Below are 19597 nucleotides of genomic sequence, written 5' to 3'. Positions count from 1 at the left end.
GTAGCGACATCCATTTTTTGTCCATAAATATTTAATATATTTTGCTAAACTTATTGGAGCAAGAAACGTCGTTTGTTACTTTTGGAGCACGTGCGTTGATTATGCTGTGTATATGAAATGCCTACTGGGACAGTTGCTGGAGAGTTTGTATAAAGATGCCTTTCAGGTTCGCAGTGTGGCTGCACTGGAGGCTGCTTGAATCCAACCACCTGTAAGTTACTACCTAACTCTGAGCCTTGAATTACAGTCATGCCAGGGGCTCAAGAAAAGGATAAACTACAAGTTAGAGGAATGCAAAAGGAGAGCCTGGCATCAGGCATGCCAAGGTGTGGAACTGAACAACACAAACTGCTTTGAGTTGGGTGGAGGAATGAAACACATTTTAAGTTGTTTAAATGGTTGTTCTCTATTGCATTCATGAAAACATCCAGTAGGCTTATTCTTACAGTCAAGGAATGTTGAACACTTAATCACAAGAATGTGCAAAGTCTGAATGACCACTGAAGACAAGGACACTAGGCTGAAGTGCTTAGTACACTATATTACATTTTCCAACAAAGAACTATGACAGCCTTTGAGCAAATGGAAAAAAAGTTTAATTTAGCTGACAACTCTATTAGAGCTGTTTATTATTAGAGCTGGTCCTGAAGGTGGTGTTTAAAGGGTCAATGATCAATCACAAGATTAACAAGTAAGAAATGAGTTGGTCCATTGAATTATTGTCTTAAAAAAGGCAGATATCCTCCTTAAAAGGCTTTTTTGTCCGTCCTTTTTCTGTTCTCTCACTTTCCTGGCGCCGTGATCGTTGATCTCTCCTTGGTTTTATGACGGTCGATATCAGGAGTCAATAAGGGACTCCTATATATAAAAATAAAATATTATAATAACATTGCACTTCATCGGACGTGAGGTTCAAAGGACACAATATACAGTAGAAAAGCAGAGCGTGTTACCATCTGTAGGCCCAGGCCGTTGCCTTGGTGACGACGTGTGTGTGAGAAGCTGGCTGAGAGACAGAGTAGGACACACATTCCCAGCAGGACCACACTCACTTGCACCAGGTGCTGTACTGCAACGTCCTGTTGCTCCTGCAGAAGAAGAAAAAAAAAACGACAACTTAAAAATTACTCTCTGGCTTTTATGTGAGTAAAAAACTGCACTAATGCAGCATGTTTTGGAGTTTATTTTGTTTCCTGCACCTCAGTCAACAAAGCTGTGAGAGTGGGGTCATGGGTGGACTTCAGGCTGTAACACAAACGCGAGGCCATGGGTGACCGGCTACCCGTTTCCACGGTAACCACTCGGACAGGTGGGCTCATCTTCTCGTTGGTTGGACACTGAGGGGGAAGACTGGACACAACAACACAGATCAAGCCTAAACTCTCTCACACACACACACACAGTACAAACATGCATCCGTCTGTGAGGAGAAGGATGTGAGACTCACGGGGCTGGAGGTAGAGTGCGTGCAGGTGCGCTGACGGTAAGGCAGGTGAAGGTGTTTTCCCCCGTAGGGAGAGGGAAAACTTGAAGAGCAACAGTCACAGTTTCATCACCTGAAAAAGATAAAAACACAGCGTATAAAGGATCAATTCCACCGCATGCATCTCACACATTCACCCAATGTACCATTGATGTCAATCAGCGACAAAATTAGACACAAGAGGACTCCGGCACAACCTACACAAGACAAACTTGATTAACGTTCTCATGTAGCCGGTGTGTATCAGTGAAACTCACTCCTCAGGTATGTAACAGGCCACCCGCATCAACGAATAGCTAGCTTTTCGTTGGCGTAGTTGGTAGTGGTGGCGCTTGGGAAGCCAGAGGTGGTAAGTTCGAACCCAGTGCGGGACGATTTGCACGATACCTCTGACGGAGCTTGCAAGACCACGTCTGTTACACTGGTGCCGTGACCCGGATCGCTAGGTTAGCATCAGCTAACCGGCCGGAGTGAGTTTGAGGGGTGAATGTAGCCGGTGTGTATCGGTGAAACTCACTCCTCAGGTATGTAACAGGCCACCCGCATCAACGAATAGCTAGCTTTTCGTTGGCGTAGTTGGTAGTGGTGGCGCTTGGGAAGCCAGAGATGGTAAGTTCGAACCCAGTGCGGGACGATTTGCCCGATACCTCTGACGGAGCTTGCAAGACCACGTCTGTTACACTCAGAATAGAAACTTTCAACAGTGCACTGACTTTTACTGCTAAATGTGGGTTCTTATCTGATATGTGTGGGGGACGCTAACCTGTCAAGCCCAGCTGACTGGCCAATAGACTGGTGTGCAGCTCCACAACCTTCGGGGTTTGGCTGTCAGGCTTGTGGACCAGAGCCAGTGGGACAAGGAGGGAGTACTGGGTCACAGGAGGCGGGTTCTGGGAAGGGCTCTCCAATGAGTTTCCACCTGTCTTCTGCCCAATCGGAGGACTAGAAACCTGCTCATCCGTGGTGCCATTGGTCACCTCACACAGCTGGTGAAGGGCGATGGAGGAAAGGAAGTTGTTCCAGTCCTGAAAGGAAATGAGCGATTTGCGCAGGTTAGACAACAGCACATTCTGTGTTATAGACGTGTATAAACTTGATACACCACCATACCTTTGTATCAGGATTGGGCAGGGTCTGTGTGTGGGCATAGGAGCTGATGCTGATGAAGGAGAGGGCAAGGATCAGCAGACACAAGACAAACGTCACCGCAGGAGGATGTTGGGAAGCATAGTTTCTCAGGTTGGAAACTGGGTGCCAGGAACCCATCACATAAGGCACCTTATGGATACAACATGTGACCTGCAATTTGACAGGAAAAACGTATGGAAAAAAGATACGTACACACAGCTTATGCAATGCATACTTAACACTCAACTCTAGTAAACATTGGCTGTGGCAGGCATATCGCTTAAGAAAACGGATTCTTATGCCCCCCTTCCTGTTTTTTAACATCATGTCACCGGCGCGTCACAAGATGCCACATACAAGTGTTTGAAACTGACCGTACGGGACTCCGCAAGCAAGATATAACCTTAAGTCAACTTACCTCGGTTTTAAAGGATGGCGTTACTTTCTGTGTTTCTAGAATCCAAGTTAATGATTGCCATGCTGTCGCAATGGCTCGCTATCAAACTCACAGCGAAGTATTTCTGTCACAGTTGAAAGTACACTAGATAGCGAGAAAATATCAAGTCACCATCATCATAGCCATAATAACTTACAATGTCAGGTTACCACACTGATTTCGTTTAGCTAGAGTACATTAACAGCTGAATTTTACCAAGCACTAAATAATTTTTTACAACGTTGTTTAGACACAAATAATTTTGAAATAACTATTTAAAGGTAAGTCACGTAAAAGGGCCAGCTGCTGAAGCGAAATGTCGGCGGAACTAAAGTAATTTCCCTTTGTTAGCCGGAATAGTGGAAAGTGAAGGACATGCTTTCTGTGCTCTGATTGGATCTTTTGTTTGACACGCCCACACAATATGACAACAGTATGCTGTATGTTTTCTTCAAGAGCATTTCAAATGTACATTTAACTTTAATCTATTTTGATTGATTTCGAAATGTCAAATGTGCCATTAACTATATCTGTACCAAGCCAAAGTTCAGCAAAAACCACACAAGGTGACATAAAACATTTATTACCATTTTATTTTACAGTCACAAAAGAACAAATCAAATATACAAAGTTTAATGAAACTTTTAATTTAATGTACATTTAAAGATAAGACACGATGAAATGTAATTCTGATCATTTCATTACATTACATAGTTATCCGTAGTCTAAAATAGTGCAAAACTCATTCTGTATTTGTAATTGTACAAAAACATTTCCCAAAACCTATTCCCTTTGTGGATCCTTTTCCATCAGAAATGTACATAAAACACAAACAACCACTTGATTTCAAGGGTAAATGTGGAGGTGATGCAATTTTAGGAGAAAACCAAGTGAAGGAACAGGGTTTATCCGGCCTAGGGGGGTCATGTACAGGTGTGAGGGTCCAGAGAAAAGGCTGGTGTGAGGATGAAGAACAGTTGTCATGGTTTCCAGGTGACGTGCACAGGTTTGAAGGCCCAGGTGTCAGGGTGACCCATGTGTATCAGGTCTTTGTAAGGCGAGGTGCTCCACTGGAAGACTGGCACCTGGTCCCAGGTGGGTCCACTAACTGCCACCAACTCATAATTACGGAACATTCCATATGACGTCAGCTGCACAGGAACACACACACACAAAAGCCAATCAGTAATTATACACAAACACCAATCAGTGATCTATGGTCTGCTTCCTTACCTCATGACACACATAAGCAATGCTCAGTGCCAACATTATCCCTACCTCTATTCAACTCAATGAACTGTACTAATCTTGAATTCTTGACAGACATTCAAGAAGCACACCAGAGAATGATCAGTGTAAGTACCGGGAAAATCATTTAAATATTGTTTCCAGCAGAGAAACAGGAACCTGCTGAGACAGGAGGGTGTGTGGGGAGAGGGGGAAGTGAGGGAGGAGTGAAAGACGCCAGACAGGAAGTGAGGGAGGAGTGAAAGAGGCCAGACAGGAAGTGAGGGAGGAATGAAAGAGGCCAGACAGGAAGTGAAACGGACCTTCATGTCTGTCCCGCCGTGCTGCCTCTGTCTCAGGGCTCCGAACGGGTACGTCCCGTTAGCCGGGTTCAGGTCGGAGCGGGCTGAGATGGTGTTCTCTCCGTTACCCGCCGGGTCGCAGCCCTCGCACCTCGACAACGGATCCTCCTTGAAGTTGTTGTACCTGAAAGGAGACGCGCAAACGTGCTTATGTGGGTCAGATGGCTGAGCGGTTAGGGAGTCGGGCTATTAATCAGAAGGTTGCCCGTTCGATTCCCGGCCGTGCAAAATGACCTTGTGCAAGGCACTTCACCCTACTTGCCTTGGGGAGAATGTCCCTGTACTTACTGTAAGTCGCCCTGGATAAGAGCGTCTGCTAAATGATTAAATGTAAATGTACGCAGGCGGAGAAGAGCAGGAAGACTGACACTCGTCACGCTGCAGCGGGCGGCTTGGACTGACATACCTCATGAGACGGACCATGGAGTCCAAGTCTGTAACTGCCGTCTGGTTCCGTTTGAAGATCTGGGCTCTGGGGTTCTGGTCCAGGGTGAACCACGGGCCGAACTTCTTCACCAGCTCAGGACAGCCACTAGCATTAAACACCTCCTCATAGTACCTGTTCACACACACAAACAGTTTTAATTGTTCAGCCTAGATTCTGAAAGTAAAACACACCTCACGTGTTGTGAATGATGAAGAGCTAACGTTAGCTCTGTGGACTTACGGAATGTTGTAGCTGGCCCAATAGCCCTTCTCCATCAGCTCTTGGGTTTTGTCCGTGTAAATCACCAGCCCCCTGCAGTAGCAAGAGACGTTATACTGGTGAGGGTGAGAAGGTGTTCATGGAAAGCAGCACGTATACTGAAAGGCTGCATGTGGTGGCTGCGAGTGAGAACATACGGAATCTGTTCTAGAACAGTGAAGAGCTGGTCTTTAATGTCAGTCTTCCCAGGAGTAAAGTGCTTATAGTCCACAATCATCCACTGGTTGTTGTACCTGAAACAAACAAACACACAATCAGAGATAACCCTATCCCAACCAACCTTTGACTCCAGAAATCAGAACAACTCCTACTCATCATAACAATAGTGCTGTCAGATGACACACACACACACTTCATGTGATGTTTGTTCACTTTCTTTGCTGCCCTTCCTCTGAGCTCCCCCCGCAGCCTTAAATGGAGCAGTCTACTCTCTAACCACTCACTGATCCTATCTTAAGGTCAGCAAGATAAGAGTCAATCGCCCAGAGACGAATGTTGATTAGGATTCCTTGAATCCCATGATAAGACAAGGCCTACTGTGGTCATACTCACGTTCCACTGTTGTACTTGCTAAAAATATCGGCCCATTCCTTGCCCGAAGCAGCGAGACGATTGGCTACAATGTTCCTCAGCCACTCCATGACTGACTCTGTCGGCTTAACAAACTTCCAGATGTCTGGATTGCTGTTGCCAATGGTTGTTTCCAAGGTAACCTGTGAAGAAATGGGTCTCAAACTCAATACAAAACGACTGGAAACAGACTCTAATCTCTCTCTCTCTCTTCCGTCTCTCTATCCTTCTCACACCCACACACACAATCCGACATTCATGCCCAGCTCTTACCAGGCCACTGCTGATGATGTAGAAGTCATCTCCAGAGAAGATGCATCCAGGATAGGAGGAGAAGGCTTGGACTGCTCCGGGAATCGGATCGCCACCTGAGCATAAAGCGTTGAGATGCGGTAGCTTTATGAGAGACATAAGGCCTAGAGTTTGGACGACAAACAGAGCCTACTTCAGATGTCAATTCACCATTAAAGGGAAATGAGTGAGGTACCTGTGGGGGATGTTTTAAAGGCAAAGTTGTATTTCTTTATGATGCGCAGCATGGACTGGTAGGTATTCCATGTGTCGTGTGACACCATGAGGTCCTTGTTGCCAGGCAGCAGCTTGATGAGGGCAGAGCAGGAGCCTGAGCCCAGAGGCTGCGATTGGCTGGATTTGTTGAGGGCTCCCTCCAGGTCCTCTACATCCCCACCCATCTGGAACAGCCTGCGAGGCAGGAGAACAGAGAGAGAGAAGGTTCTAGAAGCCTCACATAAACGCCTGGCGTGTAGATTCTATGTGCGTTATTTGTACGTCGGGAATGGATACAACTCGACGTAGAAGGGGGGAGGAAACGAATGTGTGCAAATCAGACGGCAGGTCGTTTGCTACTTACAGGAAACCGAATGGTTCGATGGAGAAAGGGCCGGTGGGAAACGACATCTGACCGTTATAAAGATCCTCCAGTCCCTTCAGCTGCAACAGAGCCAAACGCACCTGGAGGACAGGTAGAGAGGGAGGACAGGGATAAGGTGCTGCTGTAAGAGGACGTGTATGGCATGAGTTAGAGTTATAGAGGGCTGTGGTAGGTGTTTGATTTTTGAACCTGGTGCCAGTAGGGCGATTCCGGGTCCTTGTCGATCTGATCAGTCACCCACTGCAGGTTGGTGCTGATGTAACTCTTCAGACGGTGGCAGTAACCGGAGTGGAACGTGAAGGGCCCGCAGTAGTTCATCAAGGTGTTCATCCAGTGCTTGTAGATGAGCTGACAGACAGCGAGACAGAACGTTTTTTTATAGAACTGAACTGATTTCGCATATGAAGCTTCAAGCCTGCAAGGTGAGGGGTTATGGGGGACGGGAAGTCAGACCTGGGAAGTGAGAGCTGCTTCCACGGCTCCGGCACTGTACGCCTGGATACTGTCATTGTAGCGTTCGCTAGTGGTTACCTCGAGAAAGGCCCATCTGAGAGGAGGGGAGACAGGTTTACCGACTCTGCCAAGTAAATAGTCATCTCTTTTTTTAAATCATGATTGATCCATCGAAGTGCACTTTGTTGTGGCCACAACTCAACAAACATAGCAATAACAGACTGAATCGGTATGGTCCTGATGATTATGGACACCACTCCTCACGCACAAAACACATGATAGAACAACATACTCATGCAGCCAGTGTTGCAATGTTCAAATTCTTGTTAAGTCAGATTTTTGTTATGGCTCTTACCCTGAGTGCTCTATGTCGTCGTTAAAGTTTGCCCAGGCGACGTAATCATCTCGGTATCCCTCCAGAATAGTCAGTTGTCCCGTTTTTTCATCAAGAACTATCGTACTAATCTCAGCCTTTATCGAAGAGCATGAAATAAATAAAACATGTAGAAATACAGCTAAATGTAAAGTTGTTGACAAACGTAGCAGCCTAAACGCCATCTTTCCAGTTAGTGTGGAAGAGCAGGTCATATGATCAACGTTTCAAAGAATTTCGGAATAAAAGTCCACCTTCGTCACAAAACCCGTGATGGGTTCAAAGGTTGTAAGAAGATTTTAATAGTTTCTAGATTAAATGGTTGTGTGTAGCGGTGAATGCAAACACACAGTTTCTTTGCAGACATTGAACTATTACATTTTAATCATAAAACATCTCAAAATTCTAAAATGACATGTTTCATCTTCAATTGTATACATAAATAGGCTATTTTGTATCAAATGAGCAAATGTACACAGTAATCCTATCTATGACAATGACGATATATAACCCATCTCTAAATCACAACCCCCAGTCTGTATAAACACACTTCAGTTCACACTAGTCACAGGAGTCTAAAGATGGAAGTTGGAATTCATTTGTCAATTCCAATGAAAGTCCTCCAGTGGCTGTTACTGAGAGAGAGAGAGGCAGTCTCTGAGTTCTTGGAGTCTGTTGCTCAGGTCCATAAGCGGGTCTACATGGTTCTCCTGGGACAGTAGCGCTCGGGGCCAGGCAGATCTGAGGAGGTCTGGCTCTGGGGGGTTCAGTCGTCCTCTACCTGTCCCCCCTCCATCGTCTCCAGAATCCCCTCCATCACCTCTGCCTGCTTCCGTTTCTTGGGGGCGACTAAAACGGAGAGGGATTAAAAAAAAACGAGTAAAAGTGAGTTTATAATGTATATCGAATGGTGTAGCTGGTGAATGTTTTTGTGTGTGTGTGTGTGGGGGGGGATTCAACGGGGTGGGGGCTGGTGTTGTGTTACCATGGTAATGCTCTGCAGTTTTCCTGCGCAGCGTTTCCACGGTGTCCTCTGCGTCGGCCCACTCCAGCACCAGCCGGCGGCCGTACAGATGGGTGCTGTGGCACAGAGCAGCAAACGCTTTCTGCAAGGAGGAGGGAGGGAGGGAGGGAGGGGGGAAACCATCTGACACGTCAGCAAAGCACCAGACGACTCACTCTCACTCACAGCAAGCTGGGAGAGATCTCGGCTCAGATTGAGCCGAGGTATCGGACCTTGGCATCCTGTTTGGTGAGGAAGTCGATGAAGCCGAAGCCACGATGCGCCCCTGATCCGGACGAGGAGGCCTTCTTAGGAAGACGGACGGTCTTCAGCTCCCCAAACGTACTGCACACAAACACAAACACGTCGCCATGCTGGATCTACACTATATTACAGCGTTTAAATAAATATCTGTTTATTTAAGTATGTATGTTTTTTTGTTTTTTTTTGTGAACCTGTGTATGAGTGTGTGTGTCTGAGTGAATTTGTGTGTGTATGAGTGAATGTGTGTGTGAGTCTTACCAGAAGAGCTCTTTTATCTCCTGGACGGTGGCCTGGAAGGGGACGTTGCGTACGAGGATCTTGGAGCTCGTCTGTTTCTTCTCTGCCTGCTTCTTGCGAGGCGTCTTCACAGGCCTGGGGACAAGGGGACACACAGCTGCCCGTCACTAGAGGACCAGGAAGTCCAACTGGACCGGACGGTCAAGAGAGATCAAGAACGAGACCACGTCGCTGTGGTAACTCACTTTGTGTCTTTCTCCGACACTTTCAGCTCCAGCTGGTGATCATCCACCTTGGAGTGCTGATGGAGGGTGAGGAGGGAAGGAAAGTTTAGGAATGCCAGATTCTGGGATGGGGGCAGGGTGGGTGTCATGTGAAGACTGTTGCCAGGAGGGTGTTTGTGTTCATACCTGTAGCTGCTTCATGGCTTTCTGCGCAGCCTGAGGGGTCAGATACTGGACAAAACCATAGCCCATGGACAACATCTTACCTGCAGGAACCCAGACAAGACACATAAACATCATGGCTTCCCACACAGTGATCATGAACGTTCGACGACAGCGCTAGCTGATCAGTACCTGTCTTGTCTTTCTTCTTGGAGATGGTGCAGGTCTTCACTTTGCCACATTTGGAGAAGGTCTGGAGGTAAAAAAACAAAGGACCTTATGTCAACATGCTAAAAAGCAAGTGCTTTTTTATAATCCGACCTTGAGCTTGGTGACTTCCTTACTTCACATAGCGTCTCCTCTGTTGTGCTGAAGTTCAGGTTCTTGATGAACAGAGTGGACCCCGGGGCACTCTCCTCCTCTTCTTCCTCCTCCTCTTCCTCCTCCTCCTCACCTTTCTCCACCTCTCCTCCCGTCTCTGGGGCTGCGGCCTCTGGGTTGGGCTTTGGCTCTGAGAAGCACACAAATGAATGTTGTTGATGTATCGGGTACTGGCGATGTGATGCAATGAGGAAAGTCCTAATGAGAAACATCCAGGAGGGCCCGGCTAGGAAGTAGCAGCAGATGTAAGGGAGGCTCATTTAAATGAGTGTGTGCGTGGGCGGGGGGGTGAGGGGGGTAAGTTACCTGACACAGGTGCAGCTGCTGAGAACACTCCTCCTGGGGCCCACTCCAAATACAGGGGTACGTGTTGGAACTGGAGAGAGAGAAAGAGAGAGTGTGAGAGAGAGTGTGTGTGTGTGTGTGACAGCAGGAGAGGTGCATGTGTTTGAGAGAGACGGCTTCTCCTCCATCTCATGCCAGGCCTGCTCGCTCACCTTGCTGTAGGCCAGTCTGGTGAAGGCCCGCTTGGCCTCGGTGGGCTCCAGGAACTCCACAATGGCCGTCAGCCCAGCGGGGGGCAGCACCACTCTCCCCAGGCTGCCGTGAGGCGAGAACAGGCCCTCCAGCTCGGACGCAGACACCCCACTGGGCAGGTTCTTCACCAGGATCACGCAAGTGCTTCTGGGTCCTGCTGCCTACACGAAACACAAACAAACGCAGCATGAAGGTACAGGTGCCATGCACAGGCTGTGGCTTGGTGGACCTGCAGATGGTGACTTACCTGACTGAAGGAGTCTAAACACACGTAGTTGTCCAGCAGGAACTGACGCGTCTCCTGGACGATCTCCGTCTCTCCCAGAGCCATCCTCACAGCTACGCTACCTTTAGATTCCTACAGGGGGGGTCAAAGGTCAAGTTCACGTCATGATAACAAAATACGTTTGCGTACGTTTTAACGACTGGAGATAAAGAAAGGTACAGGCGTGGAGGTGTGTGTGTGTGTGTGTGTGTAGAGAGCAGCACGCACATGGTCCAGAACTTTGCTCTTGGTGGTGTTGTATTTGTCGGCGATCACATCGGCGACAGCGCTGGTGCCCAGGAACAAGCTGTTCCAGTTATGGGAGCTGGAAAAGACCAAACACACCCGTGCAGAGAGTTTATTCATGACATACGACCTCTTCAACTGAGCAATGCCAACAGTGCAAAAAGAAAGTGCAAGGAAGGCCAGCTAAACTACAAAGTGTGTGTGTATAAGTTTGTGTATTCACAACTGGAGACAAAGTTGTAGGTGAGTGTGTGTGTGTGTGTGTGTGTGACCGACCTGGTACTGGCGGCTTTGTCCTTGGCATCTTTCTGGCGTTTGTAGGCGGTCGAGCCGTAACCAGCAGAGTCAGCCTTTTCTTTCTTTATGATGGAGGGAAGCAGGTGCAGCATCCTTCCCTGGGGGAGAGAAATAAAGAAGAAGGAGAAAAAAAGATGCTATAAACTTCACAGAACGTTCTAGATTGCGGTAGTGTGACACAGGCGGCACTGAACAGAGAGGTCACCTGGAACACGTGTCCGTCCAGCTGGGCCAGAGCCGACACGGCGTTCTCCGGGATCATGTAGGTGACGAAGGCGAAGCCCTTGGGCCTCTTGGTGAGGCTGTCGATGGGGAAGACCACGTCAGCCAGGGGCCCTGCGGGAGAGCGGAGCGTCAAGCAGGAGCCTACTGACTGCATCCTCGGTTATCTAAAACAGCTGTCACATTTGAAAACAAACGTACGCCCCTGGCATCAAGCTTGTGTGAGAGAGAGGGTTTGTGTGTCATCCTGTCTGTGTGTGTGTGTGTCGGAGGAGGAGAGAGGGGGTACCGTGCTTGGTGAAGAGGTCTCTGATCTCCTCCTCCGTGCACGTGTAAGGCAGGTTCCTGATGAAGAGGCGCCCGGACTCGGACACGTCCTCCTCCTCCTCGTCCTCCTTCAGCGTCCGGGTGAAGCTCTTCTCCCTGCCGCCGTCCTGCGTGGGCGTCCGGGCCTGCCCTCGCACGCCCACGTGGAACACCTCGATGTAACGCCCTCCTGAAGACACACACACACGGCACCGGTGAGACACACGCCTTCAAATTGCACTCCCAGGCACAGTCACACACACACACCTGAATCACACACCCACCCATGTAATCTTTATTCTTTTTAAGGGCCTTCTCCACCTCCTCGTCAGAGCGTAGATCCACGTAGACGTACCCTGAAACAAGACACACACACTCAGTTCATGCTGACACAACCCTGCTGAATAATGTCTAACAGCCTGACAGGCGAGACGGCTACACACACTAACACACCTGTTCTGTTGCCCGTCTCGTTCTTGCCGATCCGGATGGCCACTGGCTTCAGGGGGGTCATGAACTCCCGTACTTGTTGCTGGTGGTGTCACACGCACACAGAACAGTGAAGTTTTTGGGGGGGAATGCAGAAACAACTAGGACTCGAATGTGGAGAGTGAGAGATAACAACGCTAGACGTGATTCCTACCCTTGTGCACTCACCTCTTTGACGTTGAATGGAGCTCCTCTCAGTTTTACTTGGAACTCTGTGGTGGGCTCTGTCTATAAAAAACACACACACAGTTAAAGTTTTCAAGTAAATCTAATCCACTTAGAAACCCATTAATTCAGGGGATCAGCAACCTTGAGTACTCTGAGTAGTAGAAAGCGCTATATAAGATCAATGATATATATATAGGGGGTGAGTTTGAAGGTTCAGGTTGATGTCGGGTGGCAAGGTTAGAAGATAAAGAGGGCCTCACTTCCTGTTTGGCAGACTTGCTGGCTGCTTTGTTGAGGTTTTTATCTGAGCCAGGGGCTGAGGCCGGGGCAGGGGCCGAGGCTTTGGCCTTCAGGACATCTCTGTCTCCACTTTCATAGGCACTGTCAGTAGGCACAGGGCCTGTATCATCTTCATCTTCATCACCATCCTCCTCTTCATCATCATCCTCCTCACTTTGCTCCACGTTACCCCCTGGCTGTGCTACCTTTGATCGCAGGTACTCCATATCAGACAGGCCAGACTTCAGAGCCTCCTTAGTAGCACCTGTCAGTACAAAAACAGTTAGTACAACAATCCTCAAAGCCGCACCACTTCCACACATGCAGCTATACTCACCAACACGTCTTATGCAAAGAACTCACCCTGTTCTTCACCATCATCCTCATCCTCCGCCTCCATTTCTTCTTCCTCATCCTCTGATTGGTCTGAATCAAAGTTAAGGTAATCATCTGACAAAGGCTTCTTCTTGGTCTTCTTCTTCTCCTGATTCGTTCCCTTCCCAACCTCGAGGGCTGCCGATTGGTCCACGATGTCGTTAGCCCAGGTAGGGGCCTGTTTGCGGTTCTGATGTACCGACACAAACTCCTTAAAGCTCTGATCCTCCTCCAGCTGACAGACAGAGAAGACAGGGTCAAACATGGACAACACACGTCTTTTGTGTTATTACAAGCTTTACTAGAATCAGATCTTGCGATTTTGCTTCAGAACAGGCTTCCAACCCCCTACACCTCTACCCAGTCTCTAACCACTGACTGGCATGTCATATTTATATATATTTATATTTAGTCATTTAGCAGACGCTCTTATCAAGAGCGACTTGGAGAGGACACAATGTCATTTTGGCATGGCCTGGAATCGAACCAGCGACCTTCTGATTACTAGCCCGATTCTCTAACCGCTCAGCCACCTGACTGGTATGGCATGCTTTTCTCTGGGAAACAAACGTACTTTTCCTAGAACACTGGGTTTCTCTTCTTTCTTCTTGTCCTGAGCACAAAATAACACAAAGGAAGATTAAAGACACATTGGTGCCCCAGTATGGGGGGTAAATATTACATGGAAAGATTAAACTGTAAATCTCTCTCTCTGTTTACCTTTTTCCCCTCTTTGGCCTCCTTGGTGGCTGGCCCTGGGCCTGCACTCTGGGTGTGTTTGCTCCATGCTCTGGCCTTGGTGGGGTCGCCAAACGACTTACACATTTCCACCTGGTCAGACAGACACGCAACACTGAGCCATCAGAGAGGGCCACGCTAGGCATGTGAAAGGCAATCGTTGTTGATTGGGAGGGGATTTCTCACCGTAACTCTGGACGTGTCCACGAAGCTCTTGTTGAAGTGCTTCAGCGCCTTGTTTGCATCTTCCTCCGTCTTGAAACCCACAAAGCCGAATTTGCGAAACTTGCCATCTTGAGTGAACTTCAAGCTGCAGTCTGTCAGGGTCCCAAAGGCTCCAAATAAGGTCCGGAACCTGTCTTCCTTTATCTGTAGACGGAGACAGATACACTTTTACCAACTGTGACAGGCTAATGATTTGCAACGTGTCACTCGTCATAGAAAGTATTTCTAGTTTCTATACATTCACATCCTAGATTACCTATAAAACGATTAAACTGAGCTAAACTCTCCACAAATAGCCTTATGTTAGGTAGCAATGGTTTTGCTGAGGCTTGAGATAACACGTTAGCTAGCCGTCTAACCAGTACGTCAAAACTATGCATTTAGTGTAATTTGTCACTACCCCAATTACTTACCCCGTTCGGTAGGTTTTTTACGATTAATCTCGACATGGTTAGCGGAACTGTATTGCATACACACAGTGAGAAAACGTTAAATACGAATGTCAACAAGCAAGCATGGACTTATTACTGGGTCGCCATTTTTTGTAGGAGGAGTTGAAGCAAAGCTAGGCGTGACCAAACATTCCGAAACATCGATGGAACGAAGAGTTCATCTGTTCCAGGGCCCTTAAAAACCCGTTCCATAAGGCTGCGCTTTACCATCGCCATCTGGTGGTTTACTGTGAGAACTGCACTTGTAATCCACACTTTAAACCACTAGATGGCGGTATTGAAGCGCAGCCCAATGGCGCTGTCGAAACAGTGCCCCTTAAAAACCCGTTCCATAAGGCTGCGCTTTACCATCGCCATCTGGTGGTTTACTGTGAGAACTGCACCTGTAATTCTCACATTAAACCACTAGATGGCGGTAGGGTCACAAACTCACAATGACCCAGCATTGGGTCATTTTAAATATGAATGAAAATGCATCAAATAAAGCAGTTTTCCAGGTAACTTTTACAATATAAATTATACTTTAATACTGTGCAATGCACACATTTAACAATGAAAATGTTTATCAAATGTGTATTTTTCACAAAAGTCACTTTACAATACTGAATTCAAAATATCATCAATGGTTTCATCTGTATTCTAGAAGCGCTTGTTGTAGTGAACACGTTTCAACCCCTCAAAACCCACTTGTTCTTTGCTAATAACATCATAGCATGCGTGTGTGTGTTTTGTGTGTGTGCAAATACTAAGCTTAGTGAGCATTTTTCCCAAAATACATATCTCTAGTGGGTAGGCAGGGTTAAATTCGGTATTCCAGCATTCTAATACATTGTGTGATGCCATGTACGGCATTGGAAGATGTGGAAGGCTGAGTTTCACAGAGGAGTGGACAGCAGAGTGGTCTTTCCATCAGCACTGTCTGTTTTGCCGGGGTTCTTCTTAGACTGGAACTCATTATGGATCTCCAAGAACGTTTTGTTCTTGGTCTCGGGAACCACCAGGAAAATGTATATCGCCACCAAGCAACAAACGACCAGGAACACTAGGAAACAGTACTGCTGCAGCCCAGTCTGTGGACGGAAAGATATCAACACGTCAGATCTGGACCTTGCCTGTTCAACCACTCCACCCCTTTGTATCAAATGATACTTTAGTCATTTGACAAAATGTCCTGCATTTTAAATAAAAAATAAATTCACTGTCGTACCTGTACAAGCACTTACCACAATGAACGGGAAAACCATTCCTATGAAGAAGAAACTGAGCCAGTTTACAGAGCCTCCAATCATGTAGGCCGCAGGGCGGGTTGTCTGAGTGAACAACTCCGTGGACAAGATGTTTGTCACGCCGCCTTCAGGACAAATAAGAAGAATCCTTACATGAGTAAACAATGTCAAGTCTGATGCATAATGTGGTCTGTCAGTGGTGCTGTTGGTCAGTTACCTGGCCCTAAGCCAAAGCTCAGGATGAAAGCAAAGACACACGCCATGCTGAGATAAGGAACCCATGGACTTGCATTCTGGGGGGGGCAGAGATGAGGGAATATCAAATATCTGAGAGGGGTAGAAGCTCTTCAGACAACTTTAAATCAAAGGACTTGCATACAAAATAATGGAAGACAAGTTGTATGATTCGCTGAGTGTTAAATATAAAAATAAAAAGCCTTACATGGAAGGTGAGGGTCAGAGTGAACAGAATGCACCAGACAGACATGAGGGTGTACCCTCCAATGATGAGCACTTTCCTTCCTAACCGTTCGATGAGCAGGCCCTAAAAACACAAGACATGACATGCAAGACATGCAGGCTTTTGTTGAGAACATTGTTGAATGAGAAATCAATTTGAAGAAAAAACCCACAACTAATAACTGGTATAGTGAGGAGTGAGAACGTGTTGGTACAGTTATAGAAAATAATCTTGTAAAAAAAATCCCCAAGGGAGTGTATGTCAACACAGCAATGTTCCAGGTTCTGGAACTGTGTGGGAAGACATCTGGATGCTTACACAGGTTAGGGCAGTGATGCACTCACAGGCACCCGTGCCCACAGCGGCGTACGGTATCTTATCCTCTGAAATACCAGCCTGCCTAAACACATAATCTGCATAGAAATAAATCTGCAACGGAAATACAGAAAACAAATCAAAAATCCAATCTAGTTAAGAGAAAATATTCATATTATGTGTACAGTGTGTGTATTGTGGCGCTTTATAATTTACGTATTCATATATATAAAAAAGGCTTTTGATTTTAAAATGAATTAAAGACTTAATGCATGAGGCGCAGGTGGACATTGGATAAAGGGAGGTTGGTGTGGGTGGCGTCTGTACAGCGTTGATGCCGTTGAGCTGCTGAGCACAGTTGATGATGATGATGGAGAGAAGCTGCCACCGGAGGCTGCGGTCTGAGAACAACTCCCAGGGCTTCCTGGCTTTGACCCCGCCTGCGCTGACCCTCTCCCTCTCCATGTCCTCCAGCTCGCTGTCAAAGTTATCGGTGCCGTGCAGTCGTTTCAGCGCTGCAGAGAGACACAGGAAACACCAGACAGGGATCACATGGCCAATGTGTCTTTCACAAGTCAAAGATTCTGCTTTTCACACATGAACCAAAAACAAAGGATGTTTCAGGGAGACGTAACAAAAATGGTCTTTGAGAAGAAGCCCCTCACTGTGAATCTTCTGTTAAATAATGAGCCGTGTATTGAATCTGCATTCAATTTAAATGTGCACCACAACTGTAAGTCCAGTAATTCTCTTTTTAGTTTTATTACCTGACCTCAGGTGTGACTGATGTACTATCACATGCACCAGGTAAAACGATAGGACTAAGGATGACAAACCGACTCTAACAGGTGTACAACAGGTGTACAAACAGACCTGCCTTTTAGTTAGCTTAACTGTCTGCTCAGTCTAAAATGGAGGCAGTTCTGTGAAGCCGTACCACTTTTGCACCCTTGTTCATCTCCTTGGTCGATGAGCAGGTAACGAGGGCTCTCTGGGAACCAGGGCAGAATGAGGAGCTGCAGGAATGCTGGGATACACGTGGTGGACAGCAGGACGGGCCAGTACTCCTCTTTACCCAGTAGTTCACTGGAGGACACAGATATCGCACAGTATAGAATGCAGATTACGGACCATATGCGTTATAAGTACACTGATGTAAAGTCAAGGATGGGTCTTAACTTACTTTAGACCAATCACCTGTCCAGTAAGAATCCCCCCAGTGATAAATATTGAGGTCCCCATCGCCATGGCACCCCGGAGTGCCCTGGGGGCAATTTCCCCCAGGTAGAGAGGCTGAGTGGATATGCCAACACCTGCCAATCAGGTAACAATCTATCAATGGTGACTTTCATATTATATCTCTCACAATCTAAGAAAAAATGCGTTCATGGTGGGATGTTTACCTGCATTAAGCCCTGTGAGGAAACGTCCAACAATGAGGAGTTCAAACGCTCCAGTGGGGTAGCTCAGGCCCATGAACAGAGCTGCCAGCAGGGCAAACAGGTTGTTGAAAAGCAGTGTCCCTTTTCTGAGAGGGAAGGAACACAGATCATCAATATATTCAGATCATAAAAGGGAAAGGGATGGATGAGTATTACTGGAAATTATGTAGCAAAAATCTCTAATACCTCCCAAATCTAATGGCTAGTGCTCCACCAATAGATGCTCCAGCAAATCCTCCTAAAGTGAAAATGGACACGATGGTGGACCAGAGCAGAGTAAGGGCTTGCTCTGAGATCTGACTGTCATAACGTTCCAGCCAGGTTTGGTTGATGAAATTCTGCACAGACTTGAGAGAGAAAGCATCAGACAATGCAAAAAAACAGAATCTCATTAATACAGCACAGCTGAGATCAAGTTGCTTTGCATTTAATTAACTTAACAACCCAAAAGGTAGCCCTGCAAAGCTTCTACAAGTATTTCTATTATACGGTTGATTCATTAAAAAGGCTCTTTGTGATATTCCCAAGGGAATCAAGTCATGTTTTTAAGGTATGACTTACAACTTTGAAATATAAGCCTCAGGAGAATCATGTGACTCAGACAGTGATCGTGAGATCTTGAAGGCTGCATGGGTAATTCCTATAATGGCGAGAATGCATAGGCAAGAGTAATAGCCTACCACAGCATTCAAATTACGCTTTGGACGACAACTAACGTTATCAGTTCATGTCCGTAAATGACAATCCAATAAAAACGTCTTACCTTCGTGGGGGCATTGATGATTGAAGTATTATAGCCACACTGAAAAGACCCTCCAATGCAAGCTGCGCATACCGCCAGTAGCAGTGATTTGTTAGGAAACTGAAAACAAAGTGATTAGTGTTCTAAGATATGGTCTACTGTAGACTACTTGAAATAAAAACGTATCTTTGTCTATTTACCTTTTTATTATTTGTAAACAGCTAAAGATTAGCTCACATATAATATAGTTTAATTGTACAGGTCTAGTTCAGTAATATAGGCTATTTAGATACAATATCATTTTAAAATATATATTATCACACTTACCTTAAATGTTCCCTGTGTTTCTTTTATGTCGTTAAGTAAAGGCTGAAACTCCCCATTACTTTTTTCTTCATTCATTTTTAGTCTCTGAATTGCCTATATGGTTCCGTTTGTATTACGGTTTACAAATGTAAACACTCTTGCAAAGAAAAGTTTGCAAAGGACTCATCCAATTAGAGGTAGACTGAGGTATGTCAGACAAACCTGTGAGAAGAGACATCTCATCTAGGACTGTCCACAAAGCTCTCGTTGAAGCGCTTCCGACAGTGCTTTACCCAAATCCACCTCTGTCTCAACACATCCCTCCATACCCACAAAGGCAAAATATCGTGACGACCGCAAAACAAAAAGCTGACAAAAAACGTCACAAATAATCGTCCTTTTTTTTCCAGTTGTTCAATTTCGGGAAAATGTTTTAAGATACGATTAACTTTATTGTCTTTGAAATGTGCTGTACAAAACATTTCGTATACAAAAAATAAAAATAAAAATGTATATAGACAAAACATCTATTGCAATTGTATTATCTACAATTGTACGACACGAGTGGGATATGCAATAATCTTTTGGGCTTGCCTGATGATTGTT

General features: G+C 46.3%; 4 protein-coding genes across 4 annotated transcripts; all 4 read right to left on the bottom strand.

Moving 5' to 3' along the window:
- Window positions 1-573: 573 nt before the first annotated feature.
- On the bottom strand, window positions 574-3379 carry zgc:158398 (uncharacterized protein LOC568894 homolog). The gene is made up of 7 exons (XM_062454387.1): window positions 3030-3379; window positions 2594-2782; window positions 2247-2508; window positions 1448-1556; window positions 1200-1350; window positions 954-1088; window positions 574-858 (listed from the first exon to the last, which is right to left on the bottom strand). The coding sequence occupies exons 2-7, from the start codon at window positions 2747-2749 to the stop codon at window positions 838-840; spliced, it is 834 nt and encodes a 277-aa protein (XP_062310371.1). The 5' UTR covers window positions 2750-2782; window positions 3030-3379; the 3' UTR covers window positions 574-837.
- Window positions 3380-3625: 246 nt separating this feature from the next.
- plbd2 (phospholipase B domain containing 2) lies at window positions 3626-7849 on the bottom strand. Its single transcript, XM_062454699.1, has 12 exons — window positions 7613-7849; window positions 7258-7351; window positions 6994-7152; window positions 6784-6884; window positions 6400-6614; window positions 6186-6280; window positions 5895-6055; window positions 5480-5575; window positions 5304-5375; window positions 5043-5195; window positions 4598-4760; window positions 3626-4198 (listed from the first exon to the last, which is right to left on the bottom strand). The coding sequence occupies exons 1-12, from the start codon at window positions 7843-7845 to the stop codon at window positions 4028-4030; spliced, it is 1713 nt and encodes a 570-aa protein (XP_062310683.1). The 5' UTR covers window positions 7846-7849; the 3' UTR covers window positions 3626-4027.
- Window positions 7850-7908: 59 nt separating this feature from the next.
- On the bottom strand, window positions 7909-14648 carry rbm19 (RNA binding motif protein 19). Its single transcript, XM_062454666.1, has 24 exons — window positions 14462-14648; window positions 14010-14192; window positions 13806-13916; window positions 13660-13698; window positions 13074-13320; window positions 12692-12975; window positions 12432-12491; window positions 12228-12306; window positions 12059-12130; window positions 11758-11964; window positions 11452-11582; window positions 11226-11344; window positions 10932-11028; window positions 10686-10796; window positions 10399-10599; window positions 10208-10277; window positions 9865-10031; window positions 9713-9773; window positions 9545-9624; window positions 9380-9435; window positions 9156-9269; window positions 8867-8978; window positions 8616-8736; window positions 7909-8479 (listed from the first exon to the last, which is right to left on the bottom strand). The coding sequence occupies exons 1-24, from the start codon at window positions 14495-14497 to the stop codon at window positions 8397-8399; spliced, it is 2841 nt and encodes a 946-aa protein (XP_062310650.1). The 5' UTR covers window positions 14498-14648; the 3' UTR covers window positions 7909-8396.
- Window positions 14649-14998: 350 nt separating this feature from the next.
- On the bottom strand, window positions 14999-19300 carry LOC134015077 (solute carrier family 2, facilitated glucose transporter member 11-like). The gene is made up of 12 exons (XM_062454395.1): window positions 19013-19300; window positions 18707-18805; window positions 18130-18290; window positions 17905-18029; window positions 17685-17814; window positions 17439-17587; window positions 16829-17016; window positions 16505-16615; window positions 16169-16270; window positions 15944-16019; window positions 15724-15851; window positions 14999-15570 (listed from the first exon to the last, which is right to left on the bottom strand). Exons 1-12 carry the CDS (start codon window positions 19085-19087, stop codon window positions 15376-15378), a joined length of 1539 nt encoding a protein of 512 aa, XP_062310379.1. The 5' UTR covers window positions 19088-19300; the 3' UTR covers window positions 14999-15375.
- Window positions 19301-19597: the final 297 nt, after the last annotated feature.

Source organism: Osmerus eperlanus, chromosome 28, assembly GCF_963692335.1.
Source record: "Osmerus eperlanus chromosome 28, fOsmEpe2.1, whole genome shotgun sequence".
Lineage (NCBI taxonomy): Eukaryota > Metazoa > Chordata > Actinopteri > Osmeriformes > Osmeridae > Osmerus > Osmerus eperlanus.
Note: the sequence above shows the minus strand (reverse complement) of the source record. Positions and strands in the feature narration are given on the sequence as shown.

Coding starts and splice junctions, on each gene's coding strand:
- zgc:158398 (XM_062454387.1), bottom strand. CDS start 2,749: ATGGGTTCCTGGCACCCAGTTTCCAACCTGAGAAACTATGCTTCCCAA. Junction 1,089..1,199: donor TCACAGCTTTGTTGACTGAG/GTGCAGGAAACA, acceptor CTTCTTCTGCAG/GAGCAACAGGACGTTGCAGT. Junction 859..953: donor ACGGCCTGGGCCTACAGATG/GTAACACGCTCT, acceptor TTTTATATATAG/GAGTCCCTTATTGACTCCTG.
- plbd2 (XM_062454699.1), bottom strand. CDS start 7,845: ATGACCTGCTCTTCCACACTAACTGGAAAGATGGCGTTTAGGCTGCTA. Junction 5,576..5,894: donor AGCAAGTACAACAGTGGAAC/GTGAGTATGACC, acceptor TGTTTGTTTCAG/GTACAACAACCAGTGGATGA. Junction 5,196..5,303: donor TGGGCCAGCTACAACATTCC/GTAAGTCCACAG, acceptor GTGTGTGAACAG/GTACTATGAGGAGGTGTTTA.
- rbm19 (XM_062454666.1), bottom strand. CDS start 14,497: ATGTCGAGATTAATCGTAAAAAACCTACCGAACGGG. Junction 12,307..12,431: donor CTCCATTCAACGTCAAAGAG/GTGAGTGCACAA, acceptor TGACACCACCAG/CAACAAGTACGGGAGTTCAT. Junction 11,583..11,757: donor AGACCTCTTCACCAAGCACG/GTACCCCCTCTC, acceptor GCTCTCCCGCAG/GGCCCCTGGCTGACGTGGTC.
- LOC134015077 (XM_062454395.1), bottom strand. CDS start 19,087: ATGAATGAAGAAAAAAGTAATGGGGAGTTTCAGCCTTTACTTAACGAC. Junction 16,271..16,504: donor GCATCACTGCCCTAACCTGT/GTAAGCATCCAG, acceptor TTGTGTTTTTAG/GGCCTGCTCATCGAACGGTT. Junction 15,852..15,943: donor GAGCTTTGGCTTAGGGCCAG/GTAACTGACCAA, acceptor TTTGTCCTGAAG/GCGGCGTGACAAACATCTTG.